The sequence below is a fragment of the Solea senegalensis genome, linkage group LG15 (genome assembly GCF_019176455.1).
Source record: "Solea senegalensis isolate Sse05_10M linkage group LG15, IFAPA_SoseM_1, whole genome shotgun sequence".
NCBI classification, from domain to species: domain Eukaryota; kingdom Metazoa; phylum Chordata; class Actinopteri; order Pleuronectiformes; family Soleidae; genus Solea; species Solea senegalensis.
Genome location: NC_058035.1, coordinates 2,407,915 through 2,427,377, shown reverse-complemented (window position 1 = coordinate 2,427,377; position 19,463 = coordinate 2,407,915). Strand labels below are relative to the sequence as shown.

Genomic DNA, 19,463 nt, shown 5'->3' with positions numbered 1-19,463 from the left:
CATGTATCTAATATTCATTTACAGATTCTCCATATAAACTGAAGTAGCATCCTCATCGTCCATAAATAGATTTCTGTATATGGAGGTAGCATCCTTTTGGTGCATATTGGTCCATCCTCTTTATATCCGAAAGATAAAAGGAAAGAATAGAGGGAAAACAAATGAAAGGACAATGAAAGTCTATTAATATTTATATTGAGAATAATATTTTTTTTTTCATGTTTTCATTAAATTACAACCAGGCTTGATTATTTAAGCCTTTCTGTTTAGGCAAATCCAGACATCTGACTACGGCAATTCAAAGCAAGTATTTACTATTTTTTCCCACATATTTCAGTTGAATTAGTGTCTAAGATAAAGATTGTGCTCACACACACACACACAGTGTGATTGGAAATGTGCTGTCATTTTCTCTTGCTTTTCAATGTTTAGATAAAATGGATGGGCCTCCCTCATTTGCTGACCTGAGCAAGTCGGCCAACGATATCTTCAACGAAGGTTTCGGTAGGATATCGAGTCATGTGATGATGCAGATGTTTGGTTGGAAATGTAGACAAACTCTGTTTGAATTATCTGCTCGACAGGATACGGCTTTGTGAAGCTCTCCGTCAAGTCTAACTTGGCCAATGGAGTGGTAAGGTCCATTTGTTTTGTCTTAAATTTGTATCTGTCATTGATTACAGTCTGTAAATTTTGATTTAAGATGGAATGATTGTTTTATCTATAGAAATACAGTACAACTTCTAGTTAAAACAAAATGAATGATAATACAAGTGCTTGTTTTCTAATAGTCTGTATCCAAGTGCGAATTTACAATATCAACATGGTCTCCTGCAGGAATTCAAAACATCTGGATCCTACGAAAATAACGCCAACAAATGTGCAGGTAGCCTGGAAACTAAACAGAAGAGGTCAGAGTACGGTCTCACCTTCACTGAGAGGGTGAACAGTGACCACACTGTTGGAGGTGGAGTGACTGTTCAAGATCAGGTGAAGAAAACGGACGATTCACTTGTTCCCCGTGTGTCTGTCGCGTCACGCATGAATGGACGACATTAACTTCTTGTTTCTCAGATTCTCAAAGGACTGAAGTTGTCTTTAAACACCACCTTCTCACCAAAAACTGGGTAAGATCACAGTTTTGAGTTCATCCATGAGTTCTTTGAAATGTCTCCTCTGTGACACCTGTGAGCCATAACATCATAACAAAACATAACATGTGACTATATGTCATCAGGCACAGTTGTGCAGTGGTCCAGCTAACTGGTCCAGTTCGGTCACTGGGTCGGATCCCGTTTTGTTTGACCGAGGGCCATGACCCTCTAAGGGTACGTTCACACCGGCCTTGTTCAGTCTAGTTGAACTGAACCCTGAAGGAACCTTAAAGGAACCCGGAAGGAACCTTGAAGGAGTTGGTCTCAGAAACAGCAGTTCAGTCATACCTTATTTTTAGCTTCAGGCGGAACCAGGAGGAGAACTGAAGGAGAATAGAAGGACCTGAGAATGGTGCGTCCATTCTACAGGTCCTATGCAGGTAAACTGGCACATTTAGCCGAGCATCATCACACCAAAATGTCACAAAGCTGGCAACTTGCCGCAGCTTCTCAGCCACAGATAGGACGATGAGGGCAATCTTCTGTGCTGTATGACCCCAAGAAAAGCTTTCTGAGTTTCAGTAAAGCTAAAGATTCTTGGTCTCCTGAGGGAAATTCTCAAGAGGGTCTTTAGGGAGGTTTAGGATCAAAGGTTAAGGTTAGAGTACTCCTAGGTTGGGAGGGCTTCCTGGAGGGATCAAATATAAGGCAACACCTGTGGCAGAGAAACGGCTGTGAGTTTTGTGTTGCTCCGGGGTTATGATGCTAGCTGGGCTGAACATGCTATCTTACCTGCAGGAGAGGAAGAGTTTGGGCCTCCTAGACCCAGAGGATTTAACTGTGAGTCCTCCGATTCCGTTCAGTGGTTCTCCTACTGGTTCTCTCGACCAAACACCGAGGTGGTAGCTGCTCCACAAGGCCACCAACTGGCCGTCTTCTGGCGTTTGGAGGGTGCTGCTCCTCACCCGATGATACATGATGTATAAATTGCGAGGGATGTGACCAATATCTTCAGTGTGTCTAAGATTTGCCACAAATGAGAAGCAAACCAGCAGATGATTACATCTGACTTGATTGGAGTTCCAGATTGAAGTTTTGAAGACCAATGCCATGTTTATCATCAACAGCATGAAGAGCGGCAAAGTCACAATGGCGTACAAGCACAAGTATGTTAACTTGGGCTGCGATGTCGACTTACCTTTCGCCACCTCTTCCATCCATGCCGTCGTTGGCTACAAGGGCTGGATCAGTGGTTACAGGATGAGGTTTGACAGACTGGAGATAGTCCAGAACACCTTTGCCTTTGGTTACAAGACTGGAGACTTCCAGGTGCACAGCAATATGTAAGTAAAATTGTAACGTTTGTTGGACTACGGTTGGCTGGTGCATTGGGTCGACTTCCAAACGGATGGTTGGGGATTTGATCCCTGGTTCCTCTAGTCTACATGTTGATGTGTCCCTGGGCAAGGCACTTAAACTTAAACTTATCCAACCATTGGAGGTCCACAGCTGTGCTCCTGATGCCAGACCCAAAGCTCAAAGAAATATTGAGGGTTGTGCAGAATCAGCCATGTCCACATTTGGACCCTTTTTTTTTAACACCACTATTGTGACTTTCTCTGTTGATTTAAAGTAATGAAGGAGCTGAGTTTGAAAGCTCCATCTACCAGAAGGTGAGCGACAAGCTGGAGATGGCAGTGAACCTGGCCTGGACCACTCACAGCACCAACACATGCTTTGGCATCGCAGCCAAGTACCAGCTGAACAAGGAGGCGTCCGTCAGTGTAAGTGGAGCAGCGGTGACAGATGGTGGATGAAGACAAAATGCAAAAGAATATCGACTTTTATTTGTTCTTAAATTAGGTACATGTTTATTTATTTGTTTTACTTCTTTAGGTAAAAGTGGACAGCAGTTGCTTTGTTGGTATCGGGTACAGCCAGAATCTTAGACCAGGTAAGTTGTTTTCCTACCAACCTTCCTTTTTATTACACATACTCTTTTAATACCTTGACACTTCTTTAGAATCCTAAAGCGCTGTAGCTTTACAGTGGAAGCAATTGGATACATCTGGATGTATCTCTTTTGTCTATCTCGAAATCCTGATTTTAGGTGACATCCATACTACGTTTTAATTTCTTTTAGCTCAATTTCATAAGTAAGTTAAGTTAGTTTTTATTAATCCCCTTAGGGAAAGTATTTCTCTGCATTTTGACCCATCCTAGAATTAGGAGCAGCGGGCTGCCACACTGAGTAGCGCCCGGGGAGCATTTGGGGGTTGGGTACCTTGCTCAGGGGTACCCCAGCCCTTTTTGGCCGGGTGGGGATTTGAACCGGCGACCCTCTGGTTGCAAGTCAAGTTCCCTTTCCACTTGGCCATGGGCTGCCAAATTCTGCATCCATACAAGAGGTAGTACGATAAACGGTTGACCTTTGCTCCTCTTGCTCAGGTGTCAAACTCACACTGTCCAGCCTGGTCCATGGAATGAACATCAATTCAGGAGATAAGAAGCTTGGACTGGGCTTGGAAATAGAAGTCTAAAGTTTTCCCTCACACTGCAAAAGGACTTGGGGGAGGGAATCAGACCTTTAAAATGTGTCTTCATCTCAAACCATCAAGAGATTGTTTACAATGCTCTACAACAAACTCCTCACTCGAGCACCACTTCAAGTTGGTGCTTCTATTTTTGTTTTACCTTTTGCTTTGTAGCTGCTTCTATTCTATGAATGTGTGAATGTCATTGTTCCAATACAATACTGTGTTTGCCTGTGATCATTTATGTCAGTGGTGTAAAGACCCGGCTGTTTTTGCCAATAAACGGTGAAGACATCGGTCATTTTAGTTAGAAAACTAGTTAACTATAATGCAGTCATAAGCTTAGATCAAATGGAAAATGAACGGTAAACAAGCAACGACATCATGTACACATATGTAGAACGCTAGGTAGATGCAAACCTGCTGAACGCAGCACAAAATGTGCAGAAACGCAAAATTGTGCCACGTTAACCTCCCGTCTTCATTGTCAATTTTTTTCCTCCACAACTGCAGTATGTGGTTCTAGTTCAGATATACTGTCCCACCGTAGTTCTCAAACTGTGGTGCGTTTACCACCAGTGGTACGCGAGCTTCATCTGGTTGGCGTGTTTTTTGTTCGTTTTGATCTATAACATCTTCCCACCAAGTTTCAAGAAATTTGTAGGGGGCGCTGTAGAGACCTTGAGCGACGCACAAATCTTGTTTTTCTTTTATTTTGTATCACAATCGGTGCAAGGAAAACATCATTTTTTTAACTAGCGTTTAAACGCAAGGGTCAGCCCGTCACCGATCGTGAGCATGCTCAGTTCAATCCTCTGGTCCTTGTGCAGCTTCTTATTGAGAGCATCCAGAGTCAGGGAGGTGGCGTCGTCAGAAGCAGGATTCACCACTTTGCCGCTCCACAGCACCTTTTATAATAATAACACAATAACAACAACATCTGATTCAGTGTGTTCTCAGTGTCGTCTCTCTCTCTCACACGTCACATGTACTCACGTTGTCGATGGCAATGACGCCCCCTTTTCGTACGAGCTCCAGGGATTTCTCGTAGTAGCCGTCGTAGTTTGATTTGTCGGCGTCGATGAACACAAAGTCGTATGTTCCCGTTTGCCCGGCTGCGATCAGCTCATCTGATGAAACATTAAAACACGTGGAGAACGCAGCTTTTATAGCAGAAGTCATAACTACACTGCAAAAAATGACTTGGAAAAAATGACCTGAATTTTTGGGATTTTTTTTGTGAAAAGCAATTTTTGCACCAGAAAATAATTGCAATTTTTAGAAAAATAATCTAACTAAGTCTTAATAAGATGTTTCAGCTTTAGTTTTCATCACCAGTAACATATAAACAAGTAAGTAAGTTTTTTATTTTTCAGCTTCTTAAATGTGATGTGAATGTTTTCTGGTGTATTTGCTCTGTATAACAACAAAATCATTACAACTGAATTTGGTTTGTGGACAAACAACGATCTGGTAATTATGAAAAATAATTGACAGCCCTACAATTTTGTGTGTTTGTGCAAATATAACAAATTCCAAGGTTTACATTTAGCTCAATCAAGTAGAGGAAGACTCATTTTAAGCATTTATTTGCTTGTGATAAGTATAGATTTTTTACTCTTTTGCCAGTTTTGTCAAGTCTTGGCATGAGAACATGAGGAATAGGGTAAGATACAAGCAGATGATCCACTGTGGTGCCAAAAAAACAGTTTTTTTCCTTGTTTTAAGACACATTACAGTCTGAAAAGGACTACATTTACACACTTATTTAAGTATTCAAAATGTGCCTACTCCAATGGTGGATTCTTTTTAATGAATCAAGACAATTTAAATCAATTTAAGAATATTTTTTCTATTAGGGCTGTTTAATATGATTCATAAAGAACTTACTCAGTGTCTTCATGGCTGCTCCCTGTCGTACGTCAATACGATTTTCAACTCCAGCCTATAGAAATGATTCAAATGTATAGATTAAGATCTGACTGGCTTTAAAATAGTACATACTAAAGGGATACCTAAGGGTTTTTCCTCTCACTGAAAACGTGCCTGCCAGCAGGGACACGGCAACGTAACGTTTTCACTCAGTAAAGTCTAGGCCAGATTAAGTCTTAATAAACATATTCACCACTTTAACTCACACTAGAAACTGAAGTCTGTGTGGTTTAGTAAACTGTTTTCGCTCCCACACCAGATTCCATAGAGAAAATCAGCAATTTTGCTTGTGGGTAAATGGGATTTGCTCGTCTGCTGCTGCTTGGTTTGGTCACTTTGTTTCACATGTAAGAAAAGCCCAAGTAAAGATTTCTGTCACCAGGGTGACAAAATAATACTTTGATCTTACTAAAGGAGGCAACAGTGAATCAAAAACTCCTGCGTGCTGTGACGTAAAACTGCTGATTTTCTCAATGGAGTTTGGTGCATGAGAGTCAGCGCTTTGCAAACTGCAGTATCCAGGTGGAAAAAAAAAACGATTTAACAGTGAGAAACAGACATTTATTTTTAATTTTAAATACATCCTCATTTTCCACATTATTTACCAAGTTAAAAACGCTTGAAATGCACGACTCTAAGGGTCTTACCTCTTTAAAAAACGGTTTAGCAATGTTCACGTAGGTTTCCTCGATTTCACAAGCCACCACGTGTCCGTTGTCCGGCATGGCCAGAGCCATGCTCAGTGCGTTGTATCCTGTGTACATCCCTGCAGGAGAGAAGCAACAAAGTCAACTTATAATTATATTAAATCAACTATTTTATCATGAGAAAAAGAGAGAAAGACCTTATACGGGTTTGTACTGTTCCACAAACTAAATTTAAATGTTAAAGTTGTCTTCTCTACTAGTTTAGTCACATGACAGGAGTTAACTTCCTTTTATATAATTACCACATGAGGGACACTCTGGTCGTACTGTTCAGATGTTGTTTATTACTTTCTTCTTTTTTTTTTTATCCTCACCGATTTCGATGGCTCTGGTCGCGTTGATCAGTCTGACGAGATTCGCCATAAACTGAGCCTGTTCTATCGCCACCATCATCACATTCCTCTGGTCCTCGAGAGTTCTCTGAAACCAACATATCAAACAGCTCAAGTGTGTGTGTGTGTTTCGTCTGGGCCACACAACTGTAAAGGGCCTTAAGGGTTACAGTAAGATCTGGTTTAAGGGTTAGAGTTTGACACTTGGTTGTGAAAGTTAAGGTAAGGGTAAGGGGCTGGGGAAGACCTTACGTCTATGATGGGTCCTCACTAAGATATGGAAACATGTTTTTGTGTGTGTGTGTGTGAGATTCATTTGCAATGAAGGGTTCAATTTAGTGGCTGCAGCATTGAAGAAAACTGCTGCCCTCTAGTGGTCAAAAGTGTTCTGCTCCATCTAAAGTCATAGCTAGATAGGTGGGAAGGAAGGAGGAAATGAAGGAGGGAGGGAGGAAGGTAGTTAGGTAGGAATGAGTGAGGGAGGGAGGAAGGAAGGTAGGTATGAAAGAAGGAAGGAAGGAGGGTGGAAGGACGTAGATAGACAGCAGTGCTGTTACTAACCAGTCTGAGTTTGGTGAGGACTGGATGTTCCCTCAGTGAGTTGTTGACGACATATTGCAGCACGACGTCGTCCTTTCCTGCCGCGTGACTCTTCCCGACGAGAGCAGACTGTCCCGCGCCTGACCAACCGGGAACAGACAGAGCAGCAAACGTCAACTAAACGTCTAAGAAATCTGCTCCTCATCATCCCTATCAAATCATCCGTCCTACCTGTCAATACGACAGCGAGTCCGACGCAGAGGAGCACTTTTATGTCTGCTGCCATGTTTGTGATGTGTTGTTAAAGCAGAGGTTGTGCCGAGTCTCAGTGTCAGTGGTTTTTTATACAGTGCCCGTGTTTGTTTTGACTGTGACCTTTGATAGGAAGGTACGGAACGGATTGATTTTTTTGTACAGCAATTCTCATGACACTGACTAAAAAGAATATTTTCTAAAGCAGAAAACACTTAAATTACAAAGAAATTAGTAGAGAAAGTCACTTAAAAAAAAAAGTTTCCACATTTGTTGATGACGCTGCCGTCTTTATTAGCTAATGCCAAAAATCTCACTTGCAGTTATTTCACAATCAATACAATGAAAACTTTGACCCCCGTTTTTATCTTTTTTTGAGGGGGTTTTCTGAGGCTGACTAGTATCTTTAACATCCTGAGGAATTTTGACTTTCCCTACAGTGAAATAAACCTTTTTGAAGCGTCAAGATTTGCAGTTTGTCAAAGTTTTAAATGTTAATGGTTTGTATTTATGTAGCTCTTTTCTAGTCTTGATGACCACTCTCAAAGCTGTACCACACACAACAGAGGTGGCGCTATGATATTATCATTTGATATTGGTTGTAAGCACAGAAACGCAAGGGCGGTGTTTTGAGAGATGTTTTCCAAACATTAAATTGAGAAATGAGATGTTTCCTGTCTTAGGATACGATACAAAGCTTTTCGTGGATTCTCTTGAACCCGTTCTCAACTGTACTTACATGAAAGTAGATTCTTTTTTCCTCTAAATGGGAGCATCATTTGTAAAAATGGCAAATAGTTAAAACTTGTCTTTTGAGACATTAACTCTTGTTGACATCATAAATCATGTGAGAACTAATAGCTCATTTCTCCCATAGACTTCCACTCAAACGGAGTTCTATTTACAACCAGAAGAGGCGCCCCCTGGTGGACAACCCGCTACTCTCCTGGTTATAATAGACAATTGTTGGAATTTACATTTCAATCATTGACATGGAGGCAAAGTTAAACAGTCAGATTGTGATGTGAGTGCACATGCATCAAGTGTTTTATTCCGATCACTTGTGTCAATATAAATGTAAACGGGGTCAGTGGGCTGTCCCTGAAGGCCACGTTAGCGAGATAATATCATATTTTACTGATTTTAAAAATTTTTTAAAATGTTCCTGGCTGTTCCAAAGTCCAGGATTTCACATCTTTTAAATCACTCCTTAAAAACCCATTTTTATAGACAGGCATTTACTTATCCATTTATTTTTATACTTCTATTCTACTTCTACTTCTATCTGACCTTTATTCTTTTATATTCTCCTTTTAAATTGTGCTATATAAATAAACTCTACTTTTGTTTTTTCTTATTACTTCCACCCTACTTCCTATGAAGTCAGTTTTGGCTGCTAAAAGGTGATCTTTCAATAAATCATGGATTTAAAAGTAGCCTGTCTCCTGCCCCTTTGCTTTAAAAATGATAGCTACACCCAAGGAGGGGTAAAGGGAGCTCAACAGGGAGGAGGAGGAGGAGGAGGAAGGGGCGGTGAAAGCAGAGCTGTGATGTAGACAGCGAATCACATGAGCAGGAATCTGTTTACAAACTGAGCTGCAGAAGACAAGGAAGGGGAGACAAGGAAGAGAGTGAATGTGAGGGGAAGGAAAAGACAAGAGGGAGAAAGAAAGAGGGAGACAAGGAGGAGCACAAGAGGAGAACAAGAGGAGCACAGCGTCGGGATCTGAATGAAGATTAGCTCGCTGTCAAAGCAGGAAGACATGAGCGGGAGGAGATGAGGAACACTGCTCATAATCGCACTGACTGATGTCCTTTCCCTCTGTGTCACAGCCAGAGAGCAGAAAAACCAGGTTTAAGAGAAGAGAAGCGTCATCTGTCAGATGTTCAATGTCCCACAGATGCTGGCTTTGATATATTTTTATTTTTACATGTCCTCATATTGTCAGCGTCTTCTCCACATGCTCTTTGTCCTGCACAGAAAAGAATCCACATCATAAATCCATCACCGCTGACTGAATCCTCGCTCTTCAAGACGAGCAGCTGCCTCCTGAGGCAAGGAACTGGAATCAGATCACAAGGATTTCTCTCCCAGTCTCCACTTGTCGGCCGTCAGAACTTTAAAAAAAGGGGACAGGACGAGGGAAAACACTGCAGGGAAAGTCCTGAAAAAGAACTTTAGATTCATTCAGTGGCTCAGTCTTACTCTCTGGCTTCTCAGTCGGGAAACATCTAGACCATTTAATGCATGTGGGCAAATGGTGTAACGGTAAGTGACAGCACACGCATTAAACATTATGCATGATCTTTTTCCAGGTTTCTGTGAACACTGAATACTCCAGGCCTGTGTGTGGCGCTGTAGCGCTACCACAAACGTACTCTGAAAACGGAGAGGAAGACATGAACGTCAATGCTGCGTTCCATTTATGTCAGAAATGGGACGTCGCAACTGGGAGTGACATCCGACCCCCGAGTTCACGGCGTTCCAGTCGAGAAGCCGGAAAAAAACGAGCTAGCAATTGTTAGCGTACCAGTCAATAACAATATATCTGTATTTTACGTTGCAAGAATAATACGGTATTATATGTACAACTGATTTTAACACGCTAATTAAGGTAAAAGATGCTATTTTTATGGCGGTAGCTAGGGGCGGGTACTGCCAGAGACGCCATGATATGATGTTATTATGATATCACAAGTATGAGTAATTGCGAGATCATATATTGCGATATACTGACACAACAGTGACAGTAGTGACAGTGAACACTTGGCACCATCTAGTGGACTGATGGTAAGATATGTTTATTATATGCTAAAAAAATGGATACTTGGTGTCTCAAAAGCGATATAATATCGCTACGCAAAATATCACAATACTTAATTGTATCGTTTTTTCCCCCTCACCTGTAGTGGTAGCCGTCTTGGAATCCTATGTCAGGGTCAGTGCGGTTGCTTCTGAGTTCCTGAGTTAAAAATCAAATGAAACGACAAAAATGGAATTTTTTCACTCTCTCCAAAATTTGCACTTTAGCGATCCTAAAACAGTGGTTCCATGTGGAAAAGGGACAATACGATACTATTTAATTTAGTCCACTGTTTGGTTGTCTCCATTTCAGGGTTCCCATGGGTCCTTGAAATCCTTGAAAGTCTGTGACTTTGAATGAACATGTTCAAGGCGATTGAAAGTTTTTGAAAATCGCTAAATGGACTTGGGTCATTGAAAGTGATTCTATTTTGTGAAAGAAGTTGAGATATTTCCCTTGTTTGGTACGACGCCACCTACTGTTTCACGCCCTGTATTGCTTGATGTACATAGACTAGGCCTACGCAGAGCAGAGCGTGGGGCAAATCAATAAAAGTGGACGCCATGAACAAAGCGGCTCTTACAAGTTGCCCTCCCATCTTAAGCTGTGTTGGCACGTTCGGTCTTTGAATTTGAAGGAATTGGTCCTGGAAAGTTCTTGAATTTGATGTCAACCAAGGTGTGGTTGACACCAGAATGTCCTGATACCACTGTTTAAAACTCTACAATACATCTTCTGACAGAATATTTGTGGATTCTCCAAAACCTGCTGACCCTAAGATAAAAAAACTGTTGAATAATCATCAAATTCAGAAGGACATGGAAATCCTACGTCACTATGAATTTTTCAAACGTCATGTCTGTGTAGAATTCTGCGATACTTCTGCACTAAATGTCGGCTACAATCCTCCCAGTTGTTATTCTGACCATGGCTTTGTTTTGGACTTTTGCTGTTCTTCATGCATTATATAACAAATGACATTTTGCTTCTTTTTTAAGAGGCACGCACAAAAACATGAATGTGTATACTGCGTGAAATCCACCAGTAGCCTGTATTCATGGCCGCCTTGTTCTTTGGGATGGATAGCATTTGCATAATGACCGGTAGTGAAATTTTCATCACTGTTTCCATCTTCTCAGGTTGTCTGTGTGACCTCGGATCGCAAAACTCCACACGCGACTGCAAGATGACGTCCGAGGAGCTCTTCAACCTGCCGCTCAACGTCTACATCATCATCCTGGGCATCGGCCTCTTCGTCCTCATGCTCAGCTTCATCTTCTGCTGCTACCTCTTCAGGTACGAGACAACTCAAGAGTCAGTAAGTTACTGTATGTTTCCGTGCACAGTAAAGACAAGCTACTACGCCTTTGGATGACTGTCCTTGTCCCTGGGTACGACCACGGGGAACCGAGTTGGTACCATGTCGAGCACCATTTCTGTCTTTCTACCATCCATTCCCACCCCCCTAGAGTTGGGAAATGGTATTGCCTGTTCCAACTGTTTGTTGACAAGCTGGAGATACGTCATGATTCCTATTTTTCAAGACATTAGAAAGGAAAACAAACCACCCAAAAATGAAAGAAAGGATGATGGCGCTTCAGTTTGCATTTTCAACCCGGCTTATATAACCCATTAGTCATTTATGCTGATAAATGAGATAACTTCAATAACACGGCCGGAGACACAGCAAGCTCAAACGCACTAGGAATAGATGGTAAGCAAACAAATTACGCCTACTTGTCCAACATTAACAGGACCGGGTCGACAGGTTGAAAGGCTGAACCATATTCACCATATTCATTGTCCAGCCTCTTATTCTACCACTCTCATGCTTTCTTCTCCTCATTTCCTCCAACAAAACCTTAACCCTTTGCAGTTTTTGTCCTGCCTTTGTCATGACATCCACTCAATCAATACTCCCACCAATCGAGGACCCTCTCAGGCTTTGACAGAGGTGTCATTCACCCTGTTGTATACATCCGTTCCCACCTATTTTCTTGCAGGGATCATGCACAGCACAGGCCGCACAGTCACAAATATTTGGGCTGCAAGCAGATGACCGCAGTGGAGCAAAATTGCATCACACATGGACCTCTGCAGACTCGTGGATGCTGGAATTATGATTCATCTCTTACTGTAAATCAAGTGAAATGAGAACGAGCCAAAAGAGAAGAATGGGGGAGAAGAAGTAACGCAACATTATGGATTACAAATGTTGTAAAACCCCAAAGATGTTTCCAATAAATCTGGCTCATGGTTGGAGATGTCGGCCAATCAAACGACAGTTCAGAGAGACAGAGCACGTTATTGTCTGGTAAACTAAGACAAACCCATGAAAAGGGAGGGAGTTGTCGGACAGTTACTGCAATCGTGTCAAAATTGGTGGATCTGCTGAGCTTTAGGAGAAGTTGAGCAGGGGGCATCTTTGATTTGTTATTATTACTTTATTTTATCTAATTTCGTCATTATACTGTAAACAAATTGAATTATGCATAGCCTAAAATGTTAAGAGATTGTTGTGATTTTAAATTGACTTTTGATCAAAGACTTTATCCACACCTGATGTCTGTGTAGACTCTCCAGGTCATAGTTCTGCAAAAGTCATTGAATCAGTCGCAACTGGACTAAGATGCTTCACCTTCATCCATGAGACTTCTTCAGATCTGAAGAAGAAATGTCTTCAAGAATGGTCTAAAAATCTCTTCAAGAATGGTCTTTAAGAAATGTCTTGAAGACGTTGTTTTAAAAACAGTTAAAATTGCCTTCGAGAAACATCTTCAAAATTCAAAAACGTTTTTTAGAAAAGTTTTTTAGAAACATCTTCTAAGAACGTCTTCAAGTGGCGTTTCTAAGAAACGTCTTCAAGAAAAATCCTCAAGAATCATCTTCAAGGAAATGTGCAAGTCCAGTTGTTACTGACTCAGTACCTGAGCTCAACCAAGGAACTTCCATGTTACCAACACACACATTGACAGTTTCAAGATTGTTAAGGCTGCAGTGCACGATGCACGGTGTCTTGTTTGAGAACGTATTATTTGAACACTGCTGTTAGAGAAAGCCTGGAGTCAGTTGACTTCTGGAAAAACCTGTTAAAGTCTCACAAAGATGGCGTGCTGCTGTGATCGTTCAGTGTATGATCTGTGAAACAGATATTTGAAGGACAGAAAAGTAGGGACAAGGAGTAAACCAAGTAGACTATATTGGTTCACAGCCTGGAGCGTTATTGTTGTTATACTATTTGGATAAGCTATATCTCCGATACTAGAGGGGGAAAAAAAATGTAAGTCTATGTTTGCAGAATGAAATCCAAATGGACTGAGGACAATTTGCTTGTTGATGTTCCTGTTGAGCAGCAGAGATCAAACAGACAGAGGACAAAGATGTCCAAAACACCTGTGATTCCTTTTTTTTTGTCTTATTTAGTTGTTTTTTTTTAACTCAAACTAATGATAAGTTATGGTTTCATCAAGGTTTTGTTCAAAGTTAGGCCACAACTGTGTTACAGATCTACAGAGACGCACTGGGACAGGAATGTGGCGTTGCATGAATTCCAGCGCTTCAGCTGATTGTAGTGGCGTGACAAAACATGTCCCGATGAAGACGAATGTGGAGCCAGTGGCCACGTTATAAAGCTTTATTTATAGCTTTTGACTAAATACGACCAATTTTCTGTTGTGCTTTCCAGACTGAGGCGACAAAGTGCAAGAGGACAGTTTGGATACAGTGAGGTAAGACGTCAAAGCCATGACCCATTTTTTAAAATATTATAATAATACTTTCATTTTGTACATTTTGTGAAGAATACTTTCTCGTTCACAGGTCGTCTTGAAAGGATCAGACAAGAAACTGAGCCTCCTTGGTGTAAGTAGAACACAGAGGGAATGAATGATGGTGCGTTCCGTTTACGTAGGAAGTTGTAAGTCGGAAGTGATGTCACCTACAGGTTGACTACGTTTCCGTCGAGAAAACGGAAAAAAACATGGACGCAAATGTGTCTCGGGCTAGCCACTGTTAGCAATAGCAGTCATTAACAACACTTGACACTGTATTTTGCACACACAAACAGCATAGTGGCATATCCAGAAAAAAAATTGAACAATTCTATGTGTGTAAGTGTGTTTGAGAGTGTTTTTACTATTGACGTCAATGGCAGCCATCTTGGAATCGTATAGTTGACGGATGCTAACTGGCTAATGTGGAGAAGAAACCTCATTTGCCAATATAGTGATGATGTGAACATTATTGGTTAATTGTTCAATAACGTAGCTACTGTTGCTGGTTTAGCGAGAAAACAGCTAGCTTAGTTACAATTGTTAAGCAGGTCTCTCTTGAAAATGTCTCAATGGGATAATATGTATAAATACAGGTTAAATAAAAATAAATAAACATAAAACAATACATGAAAAGTAAGACCATAGTTTGCTTTAGTTTTGGTCAACAGTTGGTTTAATGTAGTGGCATTGTGTATAGCAAACATGCTAACAGCTAACAACAAACTTTAAACTGCAAGAGAAGATATTTAAATGTTTGGACAATCTAGACTAAATTTCTAAATGCTATTTTATTTAAAATTGGCACTGGGCATGTCTTTGCCATAGTCTAGATACATTACTCGGACATTTCTGTTACTTCTAGAGTCCTTAATTGCACACAAATAGATTGGAAGCACATACACTGTAGATGTGGAGACTGCAGTCACACCCTCAGGCACGCAGATCGGACAGGGTGAGTCATAAGAATTAATATTTCAAATCAAACGTTGGCGGTTTGTGGGCTGATGACATAATGCATAACTGATTATCAAAATACCCATCGGTCGTTAAAAAAATCCACTGGTAGAAGTATAAATAATCAACAAGGGTGTGTGTCTCTTAATGCCAGCCTTACACCAAACTATTTTATAATTGCAAACACATTTTTCCCCCCCAAGAGCTTTGCTGTCATCTTGACCATCGAGTGTAAAGACTTTTTCTCGTCTTGGAGGTTTTTGATATGATCTCAGGACCTTTTTCGTCTCGGTTCATGTCAATCGTGACATAACGTTGTCAATAGTGAAGAGATGAACTCTCACTGAACGGGGAGCAGAAAAACAGGAAGAACTTGGCCAAGAAGTGAGCAAACTCAACGTGGAAGGAACCAGCTGTGTTTGCCTAATCCTAACGACATAATGTAAATGTAGAAATACAGTATTTGCCAAAAATAACCTAGATGTTTTCAAAGCCTTGTGATGTATTGCTAAAAATGGAAGAGATTAAGTGGTGCTGGTGGACGGCACATACTTTGACATGGGAGCCAATTCATGAATCAATAATGTACCCTAGAAATGAATGGCTGTGTCACAAATGCCAGTTCTGATCTGATCTCCTCATCTGTCTTTTCTCCTTTTCTTTCCAGCAAACATGTGCAGTTTGTTTAGAAGAGTTTTGCAGCCGAGATGAACTCGGGGTGTGTCCGTGTTCACATGCTTTCCACAAGAAGTAAGTCCTTTAACTTTGTTATCAAGCTTTCATGAGTTCGGTGAGCCGTCTCCATTGTACGATTTTGTGCCCAACTGAATTTAAACTTCACTGACAAGTGATTTATTTAGCTTTTCACTGCATGTATTCCCCAAAAAATCCCCACAGTTTATTATTCTGTCCTTGGTTTCCCTACATTTTCAGTTGAGACTTATTGATATCCAAAAGAAATCTTGACTAAAGCCTGTCCGCCCCTCACTAGACGATAATTGGCCAGAAGCGTGGGTGGGCTCCAATTATTGGGTGATTCAAACAGATTATCTTTCAAACCTTAACTTGTATAAGCCAAGTTGATTCCATCTTCTCAGCCATGACTTCATCCACAGTTTTCTTGAAGATGAACTCATGGCACCTCCATGTCTGTTCATATCACTGTTTAAGTCACGTTAAATTACGCAAGTTTCTGCCCTGGAATCCCTGGAATATCCTCCCTGAATTGGTTTGATTGTTTGAACGTGTGGTCGAAGAAAATCCTTGTGCAACCAAAATATGAGTTTGACTCTATGATGAACTTATTGCCTTCTGGTGAACAGCTGAGGCTGCGGCGGCATTCAGGAAAAGCAGCTTTTTCAGGGCGGCCCTCAGACAGTGATGAGCAGATTCCTGACAACATACTCTGTGTCCCTGCATGTTTTTAAAGGAACGTACTCTCTCTGTTTGCCCTGCAGCGTAGGTGTGACTGTGGTTTCGTTTAGTCTGTTTTGTGTTTATTTCTTCATCACTAGCACCATTGTGTACATACTGTGTCTGTTAACTAGGCAAGTCAAACATCTTTCTCTTGTATTTTCTGTTTTCCACAGGTGTCTCCTAAAATGGTTAGAAATCCGCAGTGTGTGCCCCATGTGCAACAAGCCGATTTGTCGCATCCAGCCCGAACCTCCACACACACCAGAGAGGCCACAGATCCCAATGGCAATCTGAGAGGGGGGACGCACATCTATCTGGTCTTCATCGCCACCTGTCACTGTAGAGGGTCATGTTTCACCATTGGACACGCTGTATTTGAAGTTAAATGGTTCAGGTAGAGACATCGTGGAAGAATGCATCTTGGTATTCCTGAAGAACTGAGCCAAAGTCTAGATAATGCCATTTACTGAACCCTAGCTGGGTTATGCTAATCCACAAGTGCCTCAAGCTTAAGGTCCTCTGAAGGCTGTAGGAATATCAAACTCACAGCTGGTGATGGGGTGTTATTGGAGCCTCCTAAACTGGAAAAGCCATTAACTCTAGATATTTTAGTGCAGCGAGAGACTGTCAGGGAACATCCAAGCTTGAAGGTCCAGGAAGAATGGCACTAGCCCACTTTCTCCCAGTGAAATTGATTTTCCTGCTCATATTGGCTCACTCAGACAATATCTGGAATCTTGACCATGGATGTGGCAGGAGGAGTTCTGAAAAATGCTCAAACGTCTTTGGTGGACAATTTTGGGACATGTCGTGACATGTGTGGAAGCAACATACAAGACCTGTGTTAGCTCAGCTTTTCAACAATACTACAGTTTTACTTGACTGTCAATGTAACCTTTTAACCTCCGACAGTGTTGTCTGTTTACTGTCTGATTACTCAAACATTATTGCAAGATTAGAGCGCTTCTAGTTTTTGAATTTATCTGTGAAGGTTCTCAGACGTCCAGTTCTTGGTCAAATTTCATCAAGAGTCGCTGTTCTGTTTCACCTCTCGTGTTAAGAGGCAGTCGAACCTCCGGGTGTTTGAACCCCTGGCTGTTGTTTTCACAGTCATTGCACTTACTGGCCCTGTGTACACAACCATTGTTCATGCAGTTAACTCGGGCTGGACATGCAAATGCTTGTTATTTATCCTGAGAGGGAATGAAAAGACAGCATTGTTGTGGTAAACGGGGAATCACACCTACACAAGGGAGGCTTCAGCTGGGAAGTTTGTCATCCAGTTTGTTTCCATGCACACCGAAATGCTGTTCAACCAAAATTCTGATGCTGTCCTAGTACCATGGTTCTCAAACTGTGGTACGTGTACATCCAGTGGTACAGTATGTGAACTTTCTCTGGTGGTACGTGGGGGACAATCAGAAATACTGTTCTCCTGTATATACCAGGGTATGTCACCTAATCTCTGGCGGAAAGGTCCGTAGCTGACTTTGCTCGGTCTATTTACGTCACTGTATTTTAACGTTGGCGATAATGGCGTTACTTCAAGAGCTCAATATTTTTAAGTTTGAGAATCATTGGCCTAGTATACAGACATCCCATTTCAGCTTGTTAGCATGGCAGTTTTCAGTGTGGTGTGTCTTCCGACCATTCATGTGCTCAAAACTATCCACTTCTTTAAGCTGATCGAGCATAAAAACACATGTGCGACTCTGGACCGACTGAAGGTATCATGCAGTTGTAACTCAACTCCCTAATCACATTATCTGGGTGTGTTAGGATGATCTCAAGAACTTTTTATTTAGTATAATTTCAGTCAGACTTACATGTCAAAGTTTCTTTTTTGTCCCAATGTCATGAAAAACTGCTGACTAATTGTGAGCGGAGCTGTGTCAAGTGTTGCCGAACTGCTTTGTTTATCTGTTGCTTCACTTTGCTGGCATTGCACACGACAGAGGTTGAGAAATGTCCAACTTTCCAAGCAGTGACAAGAGCACCTGCCAATGAATTCATGTGTTTAAGCTTAAACACCACACTTATCCAAACCGAGATCCCAGACAAGACAGTTCTCCCAACAGTGGTGGACATAACAGCACTCTTTAATTTAGCAACAACACTGCTCTGCTAACTTCCTGTTTCCACCTCTATCGCACCAAGCGTCCAGCCGTTATTTTCTGGCTGGGTCTCTTGTTTCATATGCGAAGTTTTGAGCAGATCGGTCAATGTACGGCAAAATACCTGTTTCACTACCTGTTTCATGGCGAATGGCTAAAATGAGCCCAAATTCCGATGGTTGTCATGGCCACGCCAAACTCAAAATGGCGACTTCCTGTTGAGTTGAGGCCATGGTCCCAATAGACTTGTTTGTTGGTCTTGGACTGTGACATGTTCCCACAAAGTTTGGTGAAATTTGGTGCAACATAGTTTTGTCTTTGTCCTACCGGGTTTCACTTTTGGGGGGGCGCTACTGCCAATTTTTGTGCATTTGTCCAATCAGGTGATTGTACACTAACAAAAAAGTTAAGTGCCATTATTTTATTTTACATTTCTGCCACATAAATAAAACAATTTAATAATATAATATTTAAGTGGTGCCACAGACCATTCTGACCCCTCTTTTAAACCACCACTCATGTTAGTCAGGTTAGTGTTATACAGATATACTAGTATTTATTGGTGCTCTTCCTGGATCCGTAGCAGCTGTTTTCACAAAAGTCCAGTTAACATATCCATGACAGTTAGCTGCCACAGGCCCTTTGGTAACCCTTAGCTTATGTTTCAGTGTGTAGAGAGTGCCAAAGCCTCCAATTCAGATCTGGGATTAACATTATACCTCAATAAATCTGATATGTTCTTCCCCCAGGGGAGCTCTGCTTCTGAGGTCGTGTTTGTCTGACAGTTGTTGTTGTTTTTTTTCTTTGGTTGCTCCATGATTACATGTAACTACACCTGAATATGATGTGTTTTTGTCTTTAAACCACAACTTCAGAGGCTGGAGCGCTAACACTCTTAGAATACTACAACTAGCACGTTTGTTGACACGTTTTCCGTCGCGCTGCATGCGTCATCGCGATACATCAGTCTGTCTAACTGAGTATAAATTACATAAAAGGGACACTTACCAG

At 41.4% G+C, this 19,463-nt stretch overlaps 3 protein-coding genes across 3 annotated transcripts; 2 read left to right on the top strand and 1 right to left on the bottom strand.

The window, feature by feature from the left end:
* Positions 1–188: 188 nt before the first annotated feature.
* LOC122781733 (voltage-dependent anion-selective channel protein 2-like) lies at positions 189–3,865 on the top strand. The gene is made up of 8 exons (XM_044045702.1): positions 189–504; positions 585–634; positions 838–990; positions 1,075–1,127; positions 2,222–2,437; positions 2,728–2,878; positions 2,991–3,048; positions 3,543–3,865. Exons 1-8 carry the CDS (start codon positions 438–440, stop codon positions 3,632–3,634), a joined length of 840 nt encoding a protein of 279 aa, XP_043901637.1. The 5' UTR covers positions 189–437; the 3' UTR covers positions 3,635–3,865.
* A 467-nt stretch (positions 3,866–4,332) lies between these two features.
* LOC122781735 (catechol O-methyltransferase domain-containing protein 1-like) lies at positions 4,333–7,462 on the bottom strand. The gene is made up of 7 exons (XM_044045703.1): positions 7,371–7,462; positions 7,161–7,279; positions 6,582–6,687; positions 6,208–6,326; positions 5,519–5,573; positions 4,625–4,758; positions 4,333–4,536 (listed from the first exon to the last, which is right to left on the bottom strand). The coding sequence occupies exons 1-7, from the start codon at positions 7,423–7,425 to the stop codon at positions 4,384–4,386; spliced, it is 741 nt and encodes a 246-aa protein (XP_043901638.1). The 5' UTR covers positions 7,426–7,462; the 3' UTR covers positions 4,333–4,383.
* Positions 7,463–8,957: 1,495 nt separating this feature from the next.
* On the top strand, positions 8,958–19,205 carry LOC122782246 (RING finger protein 122-like). The gene is made up of 6 exons (XM_044046529.1): positions 8,958–9,660; positions 11,335–11,491; positions 13,881–13,923; positions 14,015–14,056; positions 15,590–15,672; positions 16,512–19,205. Exons 1-6 carry the CDS (start codon positions 9,636–9,638, stop codon positions 16,630–16,632), a joined length of 471 nt encoding a protein of 156 aa, XP_043902464.1. The 5' UTR covers positions 8,958–9,635; the 3' UTR covers positions 16,633–19,205.
* Positions 19,206–19,463: the final 258 nt, after the last annotated feature.

Excerpts from the sequence above, each read along its gene's own strand:
- LOC122782246 (XM_044046529.1), top strand. The coding sequence starts at position 9,636 with ATGCATGTGGGCAAATGGTGTAACG. Across the intron at positions 9,661-11,334 it reads TGTGGGCAAATGGTGTAACG|GTTGTCTGTGTGACCTCGGA; the intron begins GTAAGTGACAGC and ends CCATCTTCTCAG. Across the intron at positions 14,057-15,589 it reads AGAAACTGAGCCTCCTTGGT|CAAACATGTGCAGTTTGTTT; the intron begins GTAAGTAGAACA and ends TTTTCTTTCCAG.
- LOC122781735 (XM_044045703.1), bottom strand. The coding sequence starts at position 7,425 with ATGGCAGCAGACATAAAAGTGCTCCTCTGCGTCGGACTCGCTGTCGTA. Across the intron at positions 4,759-5,518 it reads AGCAGCCATGAAGACACTGA|ATGAGCTGATCGCAGCCGGG; the intron begins GTAAGTTCTTTA and ends ATGTTTCATCAG. Across the intron at positions 4,537-4,624 it reads GCGTCATTGCCATCGACAAC|GTGCTGTGGAGCGGCAAAGT; the intron begins GTGAGTACATGT and ends TTATTATAAAAG.
- LOC122781733 (XM_044045702.1), top strand. The coding sequence starts at position 438 with ATGGATGGGCCTCCCTCATTTGCTGACCTGAGCAAGTCGGCCAACGAT. Across the intron at positions 991-1,074 it reads GAGTGACTGTTCAAGATCAG|ATTCTCAAAGGACTGAAGTT; the intron begins GTGAAGAAAACG and ends CTTGTTTCTCAG. Across the intron at positions 1,128-2,221 it reads ACCTTCTCACCAAAAACTGG|CATGAAGAGCGGCAAAGTCA; the intron begins GTAAGATCACAG and ends TATCATCAACAG.